Source organism: Diabrotica undecimpunctata, chromosome 8, assembly GCF_040954645.1.
Source record: "Diabrotica undecimpunctata isolate CICGRU chromosome 8, icDiaUnde3, whole genome shotgun sequence".
NCBI classification, from domain to species: Eukaryota; Metazoa; Arthropoda; class Insecta; order Coleoptera; family Chrysomelidae; genus Diabrotica; species Diabrotica undecimpunctata.
Window position 1 is genome coordinate 46,678,411 of NC_092810.1, and position 21,552 is coordinate 46,699,962.

At 34.2% G+C, this 21,552-nt stretch overlaps 2 protein-coding genes across 2 annotated transcripts in view; one reads left to right on the top strand and one right to left on the bottom strand.

Moving 5' to 3' along the window:
* Pde8 (phosphodiesterase 8) overlaps positions 1-21,552 on the top strand; it is a 1,030,175-nt gene that overhangs the window by 51,439 nt on the left and 957,184 nt on the right. The window lies entirely within an intron of this gene.
* Positions 1,088-20,974, bottom strand: LOC140448803 (uncharacterized). The gene is made up of 4 exons (XM_072541922.1): positions 20,651-20,974; positions 18,184-19,329; positions 15,794-17,622; positions 1,088-1,346 (listed from the first exon to the last, which is right to left on the bottom strand). The coding sequence occupies exons 1-4, from the start codon at positions 20,972-20,974 to the stop codon at positions 1,088-1,090; spliced, it is 3,558 nt and encodes a 1,185-aa protein (XP_072398023.1).

Below are 21,552 nucleotides of genomic sequence, written 5' to 3' on the forward strand. Positions count from 1 at the left end.
ATCTTAGGCAGGAAAGACACATCCTGAAGTGGAAATAACATGTTATCAATTCATAAAAGGTTGGATGTATTGTTTATCCAGAACTCCAAAATTCGAGGTGGAAATTGATATTTTAAATGGGAGGGACTTGGTATATAATTTTAATCTTGGTTTTGTATCGGATTAATATATGTAAATTTTAAACTAATATTTTCCTGACGATTCAGGTAAATATTGTGAAATCAAAACACAGTTCAATAATGAAATACATCAAATTTTATATTTATTAAAATAGCTTCATGATAAAAAACGGACCTTGTGAATATCTGAAACTGTTTAAGATGTTTTAACTGTCAACATTTTATAGGGAATAGTCCAAAAATAAAATATTATAATATTCGTATACTGTTTTTAACCTTTTCCTATTTGTTTCTCTCCCTCTCTCTCGATCGGTTAACTCTTTTAATACTTTGTTCTAAGAGAAACCTTTGATTTGTTGATTATTCTTTCCAAATGGATGTTCCGTGTAAGCCACTTATCTAGTATTACTCCTAGATGTTTGACCTCACTCGCCTGTTTGACAGTTTCTTCATACGGACCGGGCATGTAGATGTTATTTAGGTTCTATATCCTTGTGAAACTTATTAATAGTACAATTTTACTAGGATTGACAGTGAGTTTTTCCCTATCGCACCACCTAGTAAGGATATTTAATGTTCTTTGGAATGTGCTGGATAGCACGCTACCATATTTTATTCTTACCATAACTATTAGATTATCCGCATAGGCTTACACTTTTACCTCCTGTGCGATAAGAAGCGAAATCAAGACGTCCACCGGGAGTGACCAGAGGAGGAGAGAAAGTTCTTTCCCTGTGGACACCTCTTAACTGTTTTAGCATACGGTTGCGGATATCCTTTTTGATGCTGCTCCATCATAAAAATAATTTGGTAGTGCTATATTAAATGCGTCTTCTATAACTAGAAAGTTATGTTGGTTACTAGTGTATATCGAAGCGTTCTTATTGGGAGCATTATATTGATATTGCGATTACAGAAAAGTTATCTCATTCTGTTAAATGATGCTCCCATGCTCCAAGGTATTTGTACTAAGATATTTGCTTTATTTCTGTATTATTTAGTCTTAGCTTAACTTTGATGTTTTGCGCTTTTGTAAATACCACGAACTTGTTTTTCAGTCCATAATCGTTGACGTGTATATTTAGTTGTTGAGCAAGGTGTTGCAGTTCTTCTGGTGTTCCCGCTAGAAGGACAGTATTGTCAGCATATCTTATGTTAATAAGTGGCTCACCGTTTATCTTTAGGATCTTATTGACTTCGACCAATGCTAATTCTGAGATGGCTTCACTGTATAAATTAAACACCAATTGGGATAAGGTGTATTACGTTGGCGCACCCCACGGCAAATCTAAATTACCTCCGTCAGTTCATTTTTAACTTTCACTTTTGCTGTTTCCTTTCCTAAACCTTACATTAAAATAATTAACAATTTATTAATGTTCCGCAGTTCCGTCGGCTTCTTCAGGTATTGCTAACGGTCTCAAACCAACTTTGACTTACAAGTAAATGACTCAATCTACCTTAGTGAAAGGACCTCTATGAAGACATGACTGATACCAAGCTATTGGGGTATTTTGACATAAAAAGAACATTCGTTAAGTATGTGTCTGATTCGGAGAGGAGATTATAATAGTAAGATGGGAACAAAATATTCTTCATTGCAATGTCTTCTTCTTCTTCTTCCTACTTTATAAATAGGCTTAATGCCTGTTTTACTTCGGTTTTTAGCCTCAATTGACGTTGTCTGACCATCTTTTCCTCGGTCGTCCCAATGATCTTCTTCCATTTGGCGATTTGTCTCTTGCTATTCGTACTATTCTATTTTCTGTCATTCTTTCGATGTGTTGATTCCATTCCACTTTTCTTCTTTTGGTCCACGCGTTTATTTCCTCTATACCACATCTCGCTCATATTTCCTCACTTCTTACTCTGTCTCTTAGAGTTTGGTTTGTTATTTTTCGTAAGACTTTCATTTCTGTTGTTTCCAGTAGTCTTTGTGTTTTCGCTGTATCTGCTCTTGTTTCCGCTGTGTACGTCATTATCGGTCTTATTATGGCGTCGTCGGCGTAGCATATTATCCTTCTTTCCTTTTCTCTCATTCTATATCCTCTTCTTTTTTAACTTTCTTTATGATTTCATACATTATCAGATTAAATATTAATGGGCTCAGCGAATCTCCTTGTCTAATGCCAGTTTCATATTTGATAGGTTGCGATAGTTTTCCTTTACATCTTACCATAGCTATGTTCTCTTTATATATATTCTCAATGGTTTTTACTAAATCCAGTGATATTCCCTTTTCATATAATAAATGTATCGCGTCCCGAATTCTCACTCTATCAAACTCTTTCTTAAAATCTATCAGACACAAATATGCTGGTTTGTTGTATTCCAGCGACTTTTCTTTTATTTGTCTTATTACAAAAACTGCATCCGTACATGATCTTCCTGTCCGAAATCCTTGCTGTTCCTCTTGCAGAGATATTCGTTCGTTTATTTTTGTCGCTATTATTCTTGTTGTCAATTTGAGTGTTGTATTTAATAGATTTATTGCTCGATAATTATTGGGGTCTTTCTTATCTCCTTTTTTGAAGAACATCACCATGATCGCTCTCCTCCATTCATCTGGTATTCTGTTCGTGAGGATTATTTTATTAATAAGAAGTTGCAGTTGTTGTACAAGGTGATCACCTCCATCTTTTAAGAGTTCATTTGGTATTTGATCTTCTCCTGGTGACTTTCTGTTTTTTAATTTTTTTATTCCTTCTTTCACATCGTTTTGGGAGATTTCGGTCTTTTCCTCAGTTATTATATTTGGCGTTTCTGGTAAAGGTTCTTCGTTTTTTTTTTAAACATTTCTGTCAGGAAGGCCACCCATGTATCCTCTTGTATGTATTCTATTTCAACTAGTTCTTTCATTTCGCTTCTTTGTTGTCTTATGAAACGCCATACTTGTTTCTGTTGTCCATAGAAATCCGTCTCTAGTCCTTTTGTGAATCTTTCCCAGTAATCTGTTTTTGTTTTTCTTACCAATTGATGAGTTTCAGTTCTTATTCTTTTATATTCTTCATATGATTCATTCGTCTTTTCTGACTTATATTTTAGAAAAGCTTTCTCTTTTTGGTGACATTTTTGTTTAACCTCTAGTGTAAACCATGGTGTTTTCGTTGACCACTTTTTGTTTATTATTTTCGTTCCAAGGGCTTCTCGGGCAGCATCAAGAATATTTTTCTTAATCTCCAGCTAGTCTCTACATTGCTTTCATTTTCGATATTCTCCATTTGTATTTTTTGTTCTAGCCTTTTTTGATATTATGATTTTATGGAGTCATCTCTTAAATTTTCCATTTTTATTATTTCCTCTGCATTGGTGTGTTTAAGCTTCTCTTTCCATCTTTCATTGAATCTAATTTTACCAAGTACCAAATAGTGATCGCTTCTCACATTGGGTGATGTCAATCAACATAATCTATCATTGATCTATGTCCTCTTGTATTTTCAAACGTGTATTTGTGTTGAATTTATGATCAAAAAATGTGTTGGTTATCCTTAGTTCGTTTGATGTGCAGAATTCCACCATTCTTTTTCCGTTTTCATTAATAACTCTTTCATTAAACCTTTGTTTTATTCCTGGTATTATTTCGTCTCCTATTCTGGCATTGAAATCTCCCAATAATATAAGTAATTCATTTTGCTTCACTTCTCTTTCCACTAATGTTTGTAGCTCATCATAAAATTCTTCTTTATCGCTGTCAGGTTTGCAGTCTTCTAGTGCATATATCCCATATATATGACCTCTTTTAAATGTGTCAAGAGCAGCAATAGACTTTGAATTTCAAAAAGCTAACTCATTTTACGAGTAATTTATATTATACATACTCACATAAATTGCTTAGATACATTTCTCAGTATTTTGAATACTGAAGATTTTGGGTGGGTGTTGTAGGTGAATTTAATACCCAAGAAAGGGAAGGTGAGATGCTTTTACCGCATTGTATGAATTGGTACCAAACTTTACAGTTACTGCATGTACAAGAAATGCATGTGTATGCATTTCTTTATGAGTTAAATGTTGCTCCTTTGCAAATGAAGCAATTCTGGTAGAAGACGACGTTTCTTGAGGATTGGTGCCAGCATTAAATTCTGAAGTGCCGAAGAGATCTTATCTCGTGGATAAGGCTGTCTAATATTGTATCATTAAATATTAATATTACAAAGTCTTACTTTTAATATTACAAATATTACTATAGTTTTCAATAACCCATCAACGCCTTGTGTGACCACTTGGTTACGAAAAAACGCCATCAATTAATGTTGATTGTAGCTCAACTTAACGCTAGAAATCTATCCGCAGTTAAATTTTTCGTTACTAGATGTCAGTGTATTCAATTTGTTACTGTATTACATTCAACAGTTTGGAAGGAAAGAATAGTATAGCTTTGTGAATTCATCCGTATTAACGAATGTGCAAATTATGGAACCTAGATTTGAGTAAGTAGTTTTATTGGTTTACTATTAAGACTTTCCGGCAATTTAAATAATTATTGATATAGTTAAGGAAGTAGGTTATAACATAAAAAAGATTACAGGCAACCTCACCCATTAACATAAAATTTACATGAGACTGAATCACACTGTTACCAAATGGGCTCACTAGGCTAAGTCCACCTGACCCAAATGTTTTGACTGATGAAGATTCGGCTGACGAGGATAATGCGGGATTTGTAGATAACCTGTCCCGAAGACAGTAATTAGCAGAAGCCGAGCAGGGTTATTTTGATGGTACACCAGAAGACAATAGCGTTTTTAATGAGATGGAAGACGAGCAAACATGTCATATGTCATCACTTGATACAGAACCTAATACTAGTTTTTTGAAATCACTAAAGGGAAAAAAGTGTACCTACTAACAGAACTTGGATCGATGGAGATTTTGTAAAAACATTCGACTTTCCCAAAGCAGACTACTCACAATTTAAAAATATAATATTTAAAAATATATAATACAATTTATTTGAGTTGTTTTTCGATAACGAAATGCTAGGGAATATTTTAGGCGAAACCAGAAAATACGTTTTTTTGTGAATTTTCCTGATCCGAAAATTATCTTGGACGAGCTCAAATATTTTTTGGGTATTTTGATTGTGTCTGGATACAACTGTCTTCCTGGAAAAAGGTTTTATTGAGACAATAGAGCAGACATTTTCAATAAAATGGTGAAGGATGCAATGCGTCGCGACAGATTTATCCAAATAATGCGTTTCACATGCACTGTGCTGATAATACGCAAATGGATTTAAATGATAAAATGTGAAAGTTGAGACCTGTATTTAAAAAATTACAGGGTTCTTTTCTCAAATATTATCAACCAACTGAAAATATGAATTATGATGAGTCGATGGTAAAATATTATGGTCGCCATAATTGTAAACAATTCATTAGGGGAAAACCGATAAGATTCGGTTATGAAGTATGGTGCCCTTATCTCCGAAACTAGTTACCTTGTAAATTTTGAGATCTATCGAGGGAAAAGTACAAATTTGAACAATTTTTACAAACTTGCATTTGGAGCACAAGCCCTCCCCTTGTCTCGATGTTGGACACTTTGCCACAACAAAAGCTACCTTACCAAATCTATCTAGATAACCTTTTTACTGGATTGAATTTAATGGTGTTTTTAAAAGAAAAGGGATATAGTGTCACAGGAACAATAAGAGAACAGAATACCACAAGATGTTCCACTTGTCGATAAAAAACAATGTCAAAACAAACTCGAGGTTATTTGGTTTCAAAAATTGTGCAAGGAAGATGATATTATGTTGACAAGCTGGATGGATAACGCCGCCGTAACAATGACATCAACTTCATATGGTGTGCATCCTATTCAACAAGTAAAACGTTATTCACATTTAAAAAAAAAAGTTGTCCAAGTTTCTCGCCCACATGTTGTTGGAATGTATAACAAATTTATGGAAGGCACTAATAGAATGGATAAGGATTTAACAAAATACTGTATAAGTATTTGTAGTAAGAAATGGTATTGGTCTATACTTACATGGTTAATTGATGCTGCAGTGCAAAATTTGTGGATACTTTTTGAGTGTTCCTGAAAAACCGACAACTGAATTTTCGACGTTAGATCGCGACTACTTACCTTACCAAATTTAGAAACTTTTCCATTAGACCTGGTAGACCAACAACAAGTAGAAATAGTCTATCTTTTAACAGAACCTCTGACAACATTAGGTACGATGGTATTAACCATCTTATACCTGTTCCTAACAAAAAACGAAGGCGGTGAATAGGAGAAGGGTGCTGCTCAGTAGGACGTACGCAGTGTGAGAAATGCGATACTGGACTCTGCATTGAATGCTTTGCCATATTTCATAATGTGTAAATCTTATAATATTTTTATAGTAATTTGACGTAGTGTTACCATATGGTCACAGTTTTTAATGTTATATATTCGATAAACAAATAAAATTTTATAGGTTTTTCTGCTTATTTGTATTTTTTCTAAACAAAACTTGGTAAAAACCACCAGTTTAACAAAAAATTAATTCAGGCTTTCGTGGGTTAATATGATACTAAATTTTTGAACTCATACCACCGAAAAATCGTTATAAAAAATTCATTATTTTTTTACACCTATACTGTATAATTTAAACTTATATAACATCGTCAAAAATCGATAAAATTGAATTTTTTCAAATTCATTTTAAAGCTTATAATAAATATACCTTTAATTTGAAGTGCTTTAAATATTTATACGGCGACCAAAAGCCCCCAAAAAGTTATAAGCAAAAATGTCTAAAATAGTGGATAATTTGATAATTTTTAATAATAAATTTGTAATATCTCAGCTTGTACTCAACCGATTTTAATTTTTCAAAGTTTGGAGAATTTCAAAGTTGAAGATTCGGATTCAGCGGGTCAAAATACATCAAAATCAGTTGTCACCTAGACCCTCCTTTGCTCCTAGACTAAAAGGTGTTGCTGGAGTTTATCGCTTGGAAGAAGCACGTAAAACAAGAAACATTGTGTATAACATTAGCAAACTCTAAAACCGTGTACCACCGACTGGTCTATTTTAGTTTACGTGGATATTTATTATTCAGTTTATCGAATCAAGTGTCCGCTTAGATGCCAAGAAAAAGAAATGATGGATAGGTTTATTTTTGTAACAGCAGCTGTCGTAGGTGTGTATGATGACTTGCCTGCGGCTCTCTGATCAAAACAAATTTAGAAAAAGAATCCAACACCTGATAAATAATCAACATGTTGCGATAACCGATGTTGTGTTGTTGTTAGTGTTGCCAGGTTTATGTAATTTCCGCGATTTCCGAATCTTGATTATTACTGTTTCTTGTGATTAGAAATTATATAACAGAAAATGAAATTAAAATTCCTGTTTTATTTTACAATTAATCCTATTTTAATTTTATTCTAACAGGTAAATTAATTGGAAAAAATAAAAGAAATCATAGATAAAAGAAATAGATAAAACCAATTCATGAAAGCTAAATAGCAACTTGAAGACTAGTACCGAATATGACTATTTTTATTTTAATATGATCTGATGAAAAAGCATGTGGGAGATCTGATATCTGTTATAGTTTTAATTCTCGGCGAGCAATTTACCCCTAAAAATACGCTTAGAAACTAAATATACCGACCCATTAAAACGTTTGGTACTTTTTTACACGATTCTTTTTTCTAAGTTTATATGTATATTTTTTAATTTTCCAAGTGGACCGGGAATTGTTGTTAACAAATAATTTATACAGTGAACGGCTAAATTATGGAATATTATCATTATTTCTAGAACCGTCGAGTTTTGAGGGAAATCCCGAAACAGGTCGACTTTTGTTATAAAATATCCATGTTATAACGTATATGGAGTAGGAATGATGTCACCGGTGTAGGTGTAGTGACGTAATCGTTAATTTTTTTAAATAGAAATCGGTATAATGCGATACCTCATTTAAACGAGAATTTAATTCTCTATTTAACGACATTACATTCTTAACTAAAATATTTTTTTAGGGTACAAAAACAATTTTTTTTAATTTAAATTCAACTAAATGACAACTAATGATTTAATTAATAATGTACTTTAAAGTAACCAAATTATGGTTGACACATTCATCAAGTACCTTGCGGATGACTTCTGGAGTAATTAGACTCATTTCATGCCTACTTCTATCTTTCAAACCCTGTAAGTTTTGGGGTCTATTAACATAAACTTTTGATTTTATGTAACCCCACAGAAAAAAGTCTAGAGGTGTTAGATCTGGTGACCTTGCTGGCCACTCTATAAAACCTCGTCTTCCGATTCACCTTCCAATTCAACTAAATTACAACTAATGATTTAATTAATAATGTACTTTAAAGTAACCAAATTATGGTTGACACATTCATCAAGTACCTTGCGGATGACTTCTGGAGTAATTAGACTCATTTCATGCCTACTTCTATCTTTCAAACCCTGTAAGTTTTGGGGTCTATTAACATAAACTTTTGATTTTATGTAACCCCACAGAAAAAAGTCTAGAGGTGTTAGATCTGGTGACCTTGCTGGCCACTCTATAAAACCTCGTCTTCCGATTCACCTCCTGGGAAAGCAATGATTTAAAAATTGACGTACTTCACGTGCATAATGCGAAGGGGCTTTATCTTGTTGAAACCAGATATTTTCACTAAGTAAATTTGGATTATTGGCATTTGGATACAAGTTAGCAAGGACAGGTATAAGTTGATTTCTCAAAAAAGTAAAATAACGTTCTTCTGTTAGATTTTCTTTAAAGAAAAAAGGGCCAATGATTCTGTCATTAATGATCCCTGCCCATACATTTACTTTCTGAGGATATTGCGTGTGTGACTCAGTCATCCAATGTGGGTTTTCTTGACTCCAATATCTGCAATTTTGACGATTCACGGTACCATGTATAAAAAATGTGGCTTCATCGAAAAAAAATGGTTTTAAATCCTGCATAATTTCAGAAAATTAAAGCCGGCGATAGGGATCGTCGTCGTTTAATTCCTGATGTAGTTGAATTTTGTAGGGATGGTATTTTTTTTTAAATACGTAATACCGATCGTTGGGAAACTCCAGCATTTGTGTTGAACTACTGTGAACTATTGTCTTCAATTTTAGGACGCCCAGCGTTTGGAATATGCTTAACGTGCCCAGTTTCTCCAAATTTTCGGACTATTTTACTTACTGTTGATTGGCTGATGGGTCTGTCTGGATATTTTGCGTTGAATAAATGGCATATCTCGTTCTGTGTTCTTTTTTATTTCCGCATCCGCTAAGAATTAATATTTCTATGCGTTGTGTTTTATTTACGTGAGCCATAGTTTAGTATACAAAAGTAAAAATTACAATTGACAACTGATGACAATTCACAAACTCGAAACATTTATGTCAATAAATATTACAGTAACTATGCCACTATCCCTTGCTTGAATTAACATTTGACAAAAAATGTCAGTGTTTATTAGATAACTTTTTGTGTCCATTATTATTTTTACTTATTTTTGCTTTTCTAAGTATTTACTTTAGAAAGTCATGGCAGGAACCGATGGATGACATTTCGAACATTTTATTTAAAATAATTGTTATGCATAATTTGGTTACTTTAAAGTACATTATGAATTAAATCATTAGTTGTAATTTAGTTAAATTTAAATTAAAAAAAATTGTTTTTGTACCTCTAAAAAAATATTTTTGTTAAAAATGTAATGTAGTTAAATAGGGAATTAAATTCTCCTTCAAATGAGGTGTCGCATTATACCAATTTCTATTTAAAAAAATTAACGGTTATGTCACTCCACCCACACCGGTGACGTTATCCCTACTCCATGTACGTTATAAGATGGGTATTTACAAAAATCGACCTGTTTCGGGATTTCTTTCAAAACTCGACGGTTCTCGAAATAATGATAATATTCCATAATTTACCCATTCACTGTATACAAAAATAATTTCACCGAATTACTATGGAATCTTTCGGATTTTTTTTAAGACGTATCTTATTGAAATAAACACTTCATTATTAATTTTTCGAAAAATGCTTTTTTTCGAGTTATTTGCAATTTTTTTTAATAAATTAATTAGTGATTTTTGTATTTTCTAAAAATCTACTAAATGAATTGTAATTTTACAAAAAGATTTATAATATTTAAGCCTTTGAGTACAAGTAAGAATAGTTTGACAAGGATAAATGGATTCTATCTTGCTCAAAACATTGAACCAAATATTTCTAATATGCCTTTCGATCAGTCTACCGCTGTAAGTGTGTACAGCGGTTGCGGCGTCATGTTATGTAACATGAATGAAAATTGTCTTATTGTATGATTTTTTTCGTGACACTGACCTTGCCAGGCAAACGACAGTTGTTTCGAGTATTATGGGCCTCTAAATCAAGACCCTATGTATGTTTCCTGCAGTCCAATTTTTGAACTTAATTAGGTATTAACAAATTAAGGTAAAAACGGGAAAATTTTCACTGTTTTCGTTTATCAGCAAAAAGTAAAGCATTTGAAACAAATCTAAGAGTAATAAACTTATAAATCATATAAAAACCTTCAAAATGTCGTTTTTTAAATGTTTTTATCCATATTTGTTGCTTGGGAAGTTGCAAAATAAGTCAGAAATTTCGTTTTTTTTATACATTTTAATCCTCTTTTTTTACAAATGAACTAAAACCCTTTTTTTTACACGACACGTTGGATCTTTTGGAAATGGAAAATTTTAAAGCAATCGGCCAAATTGTTTAAAAGTAATTTTTTTTGTTTATCCCAAATTAATTATTTTTGCAACAATATAAGTCAGGAAATGATTAAGTTACAATAATTCTACGGATAGCTTATAAAATAGGGATTATTCTATCAACACTGATAAAGAAAGTTGAAGAAAAATTAGAATAAATAACTTTTTATCTATTACCCGCAGGAAAGTTTTTTTATATTTGTAAAGCTTGCATTTTTCTACGAATTTAAAAAAAGAAAAAGATGTCCTAAGATAATAATATTTGGGACGAAGTTAGTCCCTTTTTTTTATAAAATTGAAGGCAGCCTTGTTTATAACAATTAAGAGGTCTAATTAGCATAATTTGAAGGAACATACATACTTTAAAGTTTTAATATGCCACATTCGAAAAATTATTAACTGTATCTCTGGTTCTTGTTTATAGCCTTTGACGTTTCTTTATTTAAATTATATGTACTTTACGTTTTATATGAAACTTTACAGGTTTAGTTTACGTCGAAAAGAACTATGTCAATGAAATCGTATATACAGTGCACTCCTTACATTTTTATAATCATGATCAAGGGAAATTGTTGCCTGATGGCTATCGAAAAACCGTCTATGATCAACATATATTCTTACCAGTGAGCTATATACAATGTTAGCTTTTTTAGTCGTGTTCGTCGTAGATAAAATATAGTATGCAGCTCGTTACAGTTTCCGCAAGTGTCACAGTCTCAAATCGTTAAACAGCAAAATATGTCTGTCATGCTTGTGTGCTTGTATCATGTGCCCGCGTCGTTTCATTTGATGTTTTATGTTGTAAGGCCTTCTTCTTCAAATATTGTACATTTATTATTATTATCACCCATAGTGCCCTATCTCGTTTGATAATTGGATAGTTTGACAGTCGACCGACGCAAAAAAGAAGATAAATTGATATGACAGCTGCCCGAAGAGAAGAAGAATTGATAGTACAAAATTTGTTATTTATTACATCTTTGTTAAAAAGTGTGTGTGATGTAAAAGTTTTTAACAGATACTCCGCATGGCAACGTAAGACTTCCAATGGGGTTGTTGACTATGAGGCGATGCCTCTGTATGAGCTCTAGATCGACTCCTAGCTCAAATTTTTGGAAACGTAGGGTAAAAATTGAAGATAAAACAAAGAATATCAATGGTAAGAAAAGAGAAAGGCGCCAAACAAAGAAAATGGAACACATTATATATTTAAAAATCCCAAAAAGAAGAACGAGTACCAGCAGAAAATAAAAGTAATATTAAATGAAAGAGGAGAACAAAACAACATTGAAGAAGAATGGAATGTCATCCAAACGACAATTACAAATATGGCAAAGGAAACATTAGGTGAAACCTCAAGCAAAAGAAACGAGGAATGGTTTGACCAAGATTGCCAACAAGTAATAAATAGCAAAAATATAGCTAGACAGAAATGTCTAAAAAGGGATTCCCGATTGAAAGGAAGGGCATATGAAGAACTCAGAAAAGATGCAAAGAAAATATGTAGAAGGAAAAAGAGAGAAATGTTAAATAGAAAAATACAACAAATTACAGATTATAATAACCGAAGAGAGACTAGAAAATTTTACAAGGAAACCAAGCAATACACCTAAGGATACATGACAAGATCAACAGTTTGCAAGGACAAAAATGGGGCAATTATCAGCGAAAAAGAGGAAATAATGAAAAGGTGGAAGGAGCATTTTCAAAAGCTGTAAACCCAGAAAAAGAACAAAACGAAGATGAAGAAATAATTCACCACACAGCAGAACAACTAGTTGAGCAACCAACATTGAAAGAAACGATAAACGTCATAAAACATCTAAAAAATAACAAAGCACCTGACACAGATGGAATAATTGCAGAACTGATAAAGAATGGTGGCCATGCGCTATGGAGACGTATCCATAAACTAATCGACCTCATATGAACACTAGAAGTCATCCCAGAAGATTGGAAAGTAGGAATCATACTTCCTATGTACAAAGGGGGAGATAAACGACTCTGCAAAATTATAGGGGCATAACAGTTTTAAATGTCGTCTACAAGATATTATCAGGAATTATATACAGCCGCCTGGAATCGTTTTCGGAGGAGATGATTGGTAAATACCAATGTGGCTTCAGACCAAAGAGGTCAACTATAGACCTACATATGTTAAGAGGTATACATGAAAAATATGTTGAATATAACATACCTATTTAGAACTTGTATATAGATTTCAAACAGGAGTTTGATGGAGTAGATCGACAAAAGATGTTAAAGCAACTATCTATGTTAGGAATACCCAATAAGTTGGTTAAACTTATACGAATGACTCTGGACGGTTCCAAAGCTATAGTGAGAATAGGTAGAGATATGACGCAGGCCTTTGATATTGAAACTGGAGTTAGACAAGGTGATGCCTTATCAACAACACCTTCTAATTTAACTTTAGAAGCTGTTGTTAGAAAACTGGATATAAACAGCTGTATTAATACAAGATCAATGCAAATATGCGCATATGCGGATAATGTTGCCATAATGAGCCGCAACAAAAGGGTATTAAGCGAAAAAGTTATAGAACTAAAACGAGAAGTTACTACGTTTGGTCTATATATAATTAAAAGCAAAACAAAATATATGAAGTGCACAAAATCGAATCAACATGAGAATCTGAAGGTAAACAATCATACCTACAAATATGCCTCCACTTTTCCCTATCTAGAAGTATGAATTCTTAGCGGTAATAAGTGCTTTTATCCATACAAAGACTTAATGAAAAGTAAGTTACTGAATCTCGAGTCTAAGCTTAGAATCTGCAAAACCGTAATTGGACCAGTGGTCACATATGGATGTGAAACGTAGACCCTCTCAACCACTGATGAAAATTAACTGAGAATATTTGAGCGCAAAATCTTAAGGAAGATATTTGGACCAATCCAATGCAGCGATGGTTCGTGGAGAATTAAAATGAACCACGAGCTGGATGAACTAATGCAGAGCGCAGATAGTGTTAAATTTGTAAAGTCACAAAGACTAAACTCGCTTGGTCACCTAGAAATAATGCCAGATAATCGAGCTGTAAAAGTAGTCCAGAGATGATAGCCCCAAGGAAATAGAACAAGAGGAAGGATGGATAGACGACGTAGAGAGGGATCTTAAAACCATGAACATCAGGCAGTGGCGAAGGAAAGTATCCGACAGGGCAGAATGGAAGAACAATGTTAAGCAGGCCAAGACTCACAAAGAGTTGTAGCGCCATTAGAAGAAGAAGAAGGGTAAAAATTGAGGTTATAGGAAAACATTGGGATTGTGTTATGCGTAGATATGTAGATCTATAAAGGTATATATCAAAGTATAATAGTGGACAATAGAATATGTAGAATGGGGTATTAGTGACTGCATTTAGGTTCTCTGATGATTTTCTGATAGGACTGAAATTATTTTGAACAATTGTAATCCGTTTGGATTTTAAATTTTAGTGATTTATTAAACAAATTACACCAACAGCATGAGAAGTTTTTACTTCACTGTAATGTCTTTTACCTACTATGGTATACAGCCAAACACTGGGAACTTTACCATTTTAAACTTTTTCCTATATGTTCTTTCTGTATACATAATATTGTTGTTCTTCTCTAAGAGAATATTCAATGTAAAATATGCAATTTTAATTACAATAATTATTGTGTCTTATTTCCAAAAAAATACACAATGTTCAAAGTTCAAAATACTAGAAATACATCTAGCACAGATGTGACGAGAAGTTGATAAGCTGTGTATATGTAAACAAATGACGCTTCTAAAAATTTTTATCAGAAGCGATTAGACCGTTTAAAAATAATTTAAGATAGCCTTTGCTCAAAACAAAAATAAAACTAACCAGTCAAATTAATTAAAAAGGTGTTTTATGACACAGTTTTGAAGAACGTGTGAAAATCTTCGGTTTAATCTGACGAACGAAACTAAAAGTTAATGACGATATAAGAAAAAACTTGAATAGATGGTACTGTAAATTAAATTTTGAAACTGAAAATTTTTGTTTATCCTTTGCAACAGTTAAATATTATTTAATACCATTAATTAGATCACAATTGATTGTAATTAGAATTACATTTTACATTTGTTTTGACGTTTCGATATCCAATTCGAAAATCGTTTTTAAGAAAAACTTTAAATTAAGATATTTGGTGGAAATGGGTAAACTTTGTTGCCAAACTATCCACATTTAAGAGAGGCGTATGTGAATACCTAATCGCTTCAAAATATTTATTAAGGACCACTGAAGCAATAAAACAATTAAAATGTATTTTTCCTTCGATTTATTTACACAATAGACTTAAGGGCTGGTTCAAACATTGACAATTATCGCAATTCTGATAGTTACATAAAGAGTTATACAAATATTAGCTTTACAGTGAGTGCGGGGAGGCAGTAACAGATATACATGAAATGATAAAATTGAGAGAGACCAACTATATACGTTTTAACACAAAACACTGAAAACACCGGCTCACGATAGCGCATACGCGGCTTACGTACTTTTCGGGATCACACACACCCGGCCTTCACTTGCCGAGAGGCAAATTGGCACTGTCTGTCTTAAGTTATATAACGAGGGGAGGACGGGTCCCTTATGTAGGGCATCAGTCGCACACACGTTAACACGATAGCTGACGACCTGAGCGCACAATTTGATAAAATAACTATACGATCACAACATTATACAGGTTGTTTTTACAACATACTGCCCCCAGTTGAAGCACTAGCTTTAACATTATAAAAAGCATTAAAAAGAAAAGAGTACATAAAAAAAAACAATATGAGTAATAGTATACAAACAACATATGAGTAAAAGTACTAAACCGAATAACATTAACATAATCCTTCACTAGGAAGGGGACACAATTTTGTTATCGTGCGTTTGAAAATCCCATCCTTAGTTTTAACAGATGCAATTCTCACTCGGCCATCTTTACCCGGAAAGACATCCATCACTCGTGCCAATGACCAGTAGAGAGGAGGTAGAATCTTCTTTAACTAACACAAGGTCATTGGGTTCTAAATTTTTGAATGGGAGAAACCATTTCGGACGATTTTGAAGTCGATTCAGATAATCAGTCGACCACTTTTTCCAAAAAAGTTGCTGGAGCTTAGAGAGATTTTGCCAGATGCTAAGTCTATTTTCCGGGATAGATGTATACTCCTGGTCGGGTAGCGAGGTGAGAGACCTTCCAATTAGGAAGTGACCAGGGGTAAGATATGTGAAATCGGAGGGATCATTAGAGAGGGCACAAATGGGCCGAGAATTAAGTACGGCTTCAATTTGGGTAAGCACGGTACTGAATTCCTCGAATGTAATTTTGAGATTGCCCAACAATCTATAGATATGATGTTTAGTGCTCTTTATAGCGCTCTCCCAGAGTCCTCCATGATGAGGAGATCGAGGTGGTATTGTTTTCCACCGAATTTGAGAGGAGGCTAAAAATGCATGAATAGAAGAGTTAGTTTCCTTATTTTTCAAGAAATTATAGGGTTCGAATAACTGATTTTTAGCCCCAAGAAAGTTTCTCGCATTATCAGAGAACATAGTCTGAGGGAGACCTCTTCGACTGATAAAGCGCTTAAGAGTAAGAAGAAACGCTTCTGTTGTGAGCCCACTGACTAATTCTATATGAACCGCACGTGTGGACATACAGACAAATAGAGCTATGTATGACTTTATCAAGGGACTTTTACGAAGTTTAGAGGCCTTTATTAGAAAGGGACCGCCAAAATCCAAACCTACATGAGCAAAAACTTGAGCAGAGCATAAGCGTTCTTTAGGTAAATGAGACATGATTTGAGCTAAGGGTTTGGCATTAAACTTGAAACAAACATGACATTCGTGGACTATCCTCTTAATCTCCCGTAGACCATTCAAGGGCCAATATCTAAGGCGAACTTGAGAGAGAGTATTCTGAGGACCTGCATGATGGAGCCTAAGATGTTCTTTTTTGAGAATTAGACGAACAACATGATTTTTCGAGGGGAGAAGGAGAGGATATTTTTGATCAAAGGTAACTTCGGAATACCTAAGACGTCCACCTACACGGAGCATTTCATTTTTGTCAAGAAAAGGAGCAAATTGTAGGAGAGACTTATTAGAAATAATCTTATTGCATTTGAGATCAGCAATTTCTGAGGAGAAACTTGAGTTTTGCAATAATTTTATAATTTTCATTTCGGCATTTTGAAGTTCAGATACTTCAAGTGCACCGGATAATTTTTGAGTGCCAGACTTTGCGTTATTACCAAATCTGAGTACATAAGCAATAGTCCTTACATATTTCGTGAAACTGGAGAACCTTTCAGAAAGCATGACAAAGAAATCAAATTGAGCACTTCGAGTGTGAAGAACAACTTTTCTTTCTTCAGGTAATTTATTAGAATTAAACTTCGGACTATATTCAGACAAATTTAGGTCAAATGTTTGCAAAAACTGAGGACCGTGAAACCAAAGAGTGGAGTTGAGTATGTTAGAGGACATCATTCCTCTGGAGAGGATGTCAGCAGGGTTGTCTTTAGACTTTACGTGTCTCCAATGAGAGTGAGAAGAATTTTCTTGAATTTGAGCTACCCTGTTGGCGACAAATTGATTCCATCTGGAGTGATGTGATCTGAGCCACGCCAAAACTATCTCAGAATCACTCCACATGTTTATAGAGGTAATAGAGGGCAATTTATCCTTTATGATATCAACCACCTTTGTGGTGAGCTTGCTAGCCAATAAAGCACCCATAAGTTCCAGCCTTGGAAGCGTTATGGTCTTTAAAGGAGTAATACGACTTTTCGAAGCAATGAGAGAACATGAGACATTTTTTGATTTGTAGATAACCCGTATATAACAACAAGCAGCATATGCTTTCAAACTTGCGTCAGGAAAAGAGTGAATTTCAATAGAAGAAATTTCATGACATGAGAAAAGACATCTAGGTATGCTTATGTCTTTGACAGCAGCGAGATTAGTTATAAACTTCAACCATTCATTTAAAATATTTGAATGCACGTAGTCATTCCAATTAATTTTAGAAATCCAAATTTTTTGCAAAATAATTTTAGCAAGAACAGTTACGGGATTAATGAGCCCTTGTGGATCAAAAATTTGAGCGATAATAGAGAGTACTTCCCTTTTTGTGTAATTATCCTTTATTGATAATTGAGGTACAGAAATTGAAAATGTACCAGTACTGGGGTTCCAACAGAGACCTAAAACCTTATTAGAAGCATTCTCTGGTGAAATAACATAGGCAGAGTTTGTAGAGAGAGTAGAAACATTTTCCAAAAACATTTTTGAATTAGAGGACCATTTATGAAGAGAAATGCATGCCTTGTTGAGTAGGTCAGTTATCTCATTATGAGCCTTAAGAAGAGTTTGCGTGTCATTGGCCCCATATAGAATGTCATCTACATAGCAGCCTGTTAAGAGAGCATCGGAGGCCAATGGGGAGTTGTTTTGATGAGTTTTAGCTAATTCCATCAAACAACGAGTACTTTGAAAGCTCGCGCTTTTTGTTCCATAAGTAACGGTTTGAAGCTCAAGACATTCGATGTCCTGTTCTGGAGAATCCCGCCAGAGGATATTCTGCAGGAATGTGTGATCAGGATGAATTTGTACCTGCCTGTACATTTTTTGTATGTCGGAAGTGAAGACATAGGTATACAATCTAAACCGAAGGAGAATGTCGAAAAGTTCAGGCTGAAGAGTTTTTCCTTTCAACAGGATGTCATTAAGAGAATAGCCACTGGAACTTTTCATGGAGCCATCAAAAACCACCCGTAATTTGGTAGTTAATGATTCTTCTTTTATGACAGAGTGATGAGGTAAAAAGTATTTATTTTCTAAGTGCACATTTGTGAGAGAAAGAGGAACCTTTTTGGCATGTCCAAGAGAAACATATTCTTTGATGAATGCTTTATATTGAGAGTATACATTTTCGTGTTTTAAGAGTTTATTTTCTAAACTAATAAACCTTTTTCTAGCCATGTTGTAAGAATTGCCCAGCATTTTATGTGCTGTTTCAGAAATGAGAGGAAGCTTTACCTGAAACCGACCAGAAGGTAGAATTTGAGTTGTTTCAGTGAATATTTGTTCAGCCAGATCCTCAGAGGAGGAGATTTTAACAGAGGGGGTCACTTCTTCGAATTCGAAGAATTGTCGAATTATATTATCGAGCTTATCTTCCTCAGATGTGGACTGGACAAATAAAGAGACATTTGACTGTGTAGGGGACAACTGTGACCGATAAATTCCTTTGTGAAATGCGTAAGGAGGTAAAGCACCAAACATAATGTACCTCAAGCGTGTGTTCTGGAGAACAGGGAGTCCTTTACCTAAACGTATTAAACCATCCGATAACAACTCGCTATATATGTCACTGGCAAGAAGAAGATCTATATTTCCAGGAACAGAGTAGGTGGGATCTGCGAGAGTGACTGTAGAGGGAATATTAAATTTACTTCTGTTTATGGATACCTGGGGGAGTCTACAAGTTATGTTGTCTAAAATAGCACAGGAGATTTTGAAACCATTACCATTTCTTTTGTATGGAAAAATTTCTAGATCGACCATTTTGTTCGAGAATGAACTATGTTCAGAGATGGTAGAGATTTGTAACCTTTTGCTATAAGGAGAGAGATTTAATTTTTGAACCAAATCTTAAGAGACAAATGACGACTGAGATCCACTATCTAAAATACATCTAGCGTGTATGGGTACGCCATGTTTTGAATAAATAGTGACTAGAGCGGTTGCCAGCAGAACATCCTGCTTTATTGACAGAGCAGAGAGAGAAGTCATCACATTTGAGACCTGAGAGGTTTGAGATTCAGAGAGAGAGACAGAATTACTTGGGCTGGCTTCACCATCAGACCAAGTGTTTTGTACATTGCGAGAGGTTGCGTGATTGTGTCGTGATTGTGTCGTTGAAAAGATCTACTAGAAGAAGAGCTATTTTCATGGTCATTGTGCAAGAGTGTGTGATGCCTTTTCTTGCATATACTACATGAACGTTGAGACGAACAATTTTGAGAAAAGTGGTTAGTTCCTAAACAGTTGCGACATAGTTTGTTTTCATTAACAAATTTATACTTATCCTGTAAGAAAAGATTAGCAAATTTTGTGCATGCATAAATAGTGTGTGTAGCATTATTACAAAATACGCATGTTTTGGAGTAAGAGTTATTTTTATTACTTGCCGAAGAGAAGAGAACCGTTTTAGCGTGAGTTTTAATAACTTTTTTATCGTTATTATCTGAGTAGTTTAACTTTTCCATAATGTCACACTTTTTTCTAAAAAATCAAAGAATTGATTTAGCGTGGGAATATCTTTTGACCCTAACTCGTATTCGAAAGACCGGTGAGTGGTAAAGTCCACTTTTTGCAAAAATATTTCTATTAATAAGAGATCCCAATGCTCGATGGGTACATTCATATTTTTTAGCGCGAGTAAGGTCTGTTTTGCGGTGACCAAAAATTCACGTAAGGCCTTTGCATTAGTTTTGACTAAGGATGGAACTTTCAAAAGACGCTGTATGTGCAAACTAATTACGCGCGATTTGTTTTCGTAACGATTTCGAAGAGTCTCTAACGCGATTTGGAAGTTTTCTTCTAAAACTTGGATGTTTTCTACCAACTGGAGAGGTTCGTTGCGTAGAAAAGATTTGAGATAAACAAAACGCTGGACGTTGTTGAGTTCCGGGTTATTAATAATTAACGTCTCGAAGAGCTGATAGAATGCACTCCATTCTGAGAAGCATCCTGAGAAAGTTTGAATTTTAATTTCGGGAAGAGTCACTTTAGCACTAGCTAAACGTGGAGAAGTGGACCTGGACTGGTGTGAAAGAGGTTGGAGCATCTCCATTCTATGTTGAAGACCTGCCAGAGTTGAGAAGTACTTTTCTTCAATTTCTTCCCTATCGCGTTCTTCAGTGTTTGCTTCGTCCAGTTCCTCAATCTGATCCATGAGGTCATCATATTTGGCGTAACAATTCGTTAATTCAGTACGACGGAGTTGGAACTGCAAGGGATCCGTTTCTTGAGCAGAGTTATCCCTTAACCAATTAGAGATACGAGAGATTTTTGATTTCAACTGTTTGCATTGTTTCTTTAATTGATCCATTGCGGTTAGAGATGTATCGAAAGCTTTGCGAGATATTTATCTATGAGAGATACACGAGAAATAAAAAATTTTAGAGTCTAAAACACTGCTTAGTCCACCCCGTATAATAAACAAGAGTCTCAGAAAATCATGTCTTTACTAATCCTGCGAAATATAAACTAGTCCTGTATACTAATAATATGCGTTCGAACTTTTGAATGTCCCTGTACGTGATTATAAAAATATATCTTGGAACGAACTCACCAAATAGAAATGAATCGTAAAAAATCCATAGCACATCACATGTTTCTTGTCAGCAATTTCACTTGAGATGCGGCGAAGAGCGATAAATCGTTGAGATGAACACTTCAAACACTTGCGTGCTGACGTAATGTTCCATGTGCCGTGAGATTGTTTATCTTATGCAAAGTTCTATTTTGTGAAGAGCACTTAGTAATGAGTTTTATTTTAATTTTTGTGGGAAAAGAATTAAAATAAGAGAAAATTAATTTGATTTATGAAGATAAATCAGAGCGGGAATTGCGATAAACAATATATCCGGCTCGAAGGACCACAAATGGACAAATGGTGGAAAGGGT

Bases quoted from the DNA above. Each gene is read 5' to 3' on its own strand.
- LOC140448803 (XM_072541922.1), bottom strand. From the start codon at position 20,974: ATGGATCAATTAAAGAAACAATGCAAACAGTTGAAATCAAAAATCTCT. The intron at 19,330-20,650 runs GTGACTCTTCCC...AGACTCCCCCAG, and splicing joins CACGTTTAGCTAGTGCTAAA to GTATCCATAAACAGAAGTAA. The intron at 17,623-18,183 runs GCATGCATTTCT...ACTCCTTTAAAG, and splicing joins TAACTGACCTACTCAACAAG to ACCATAACGCTTCCAAGGCT.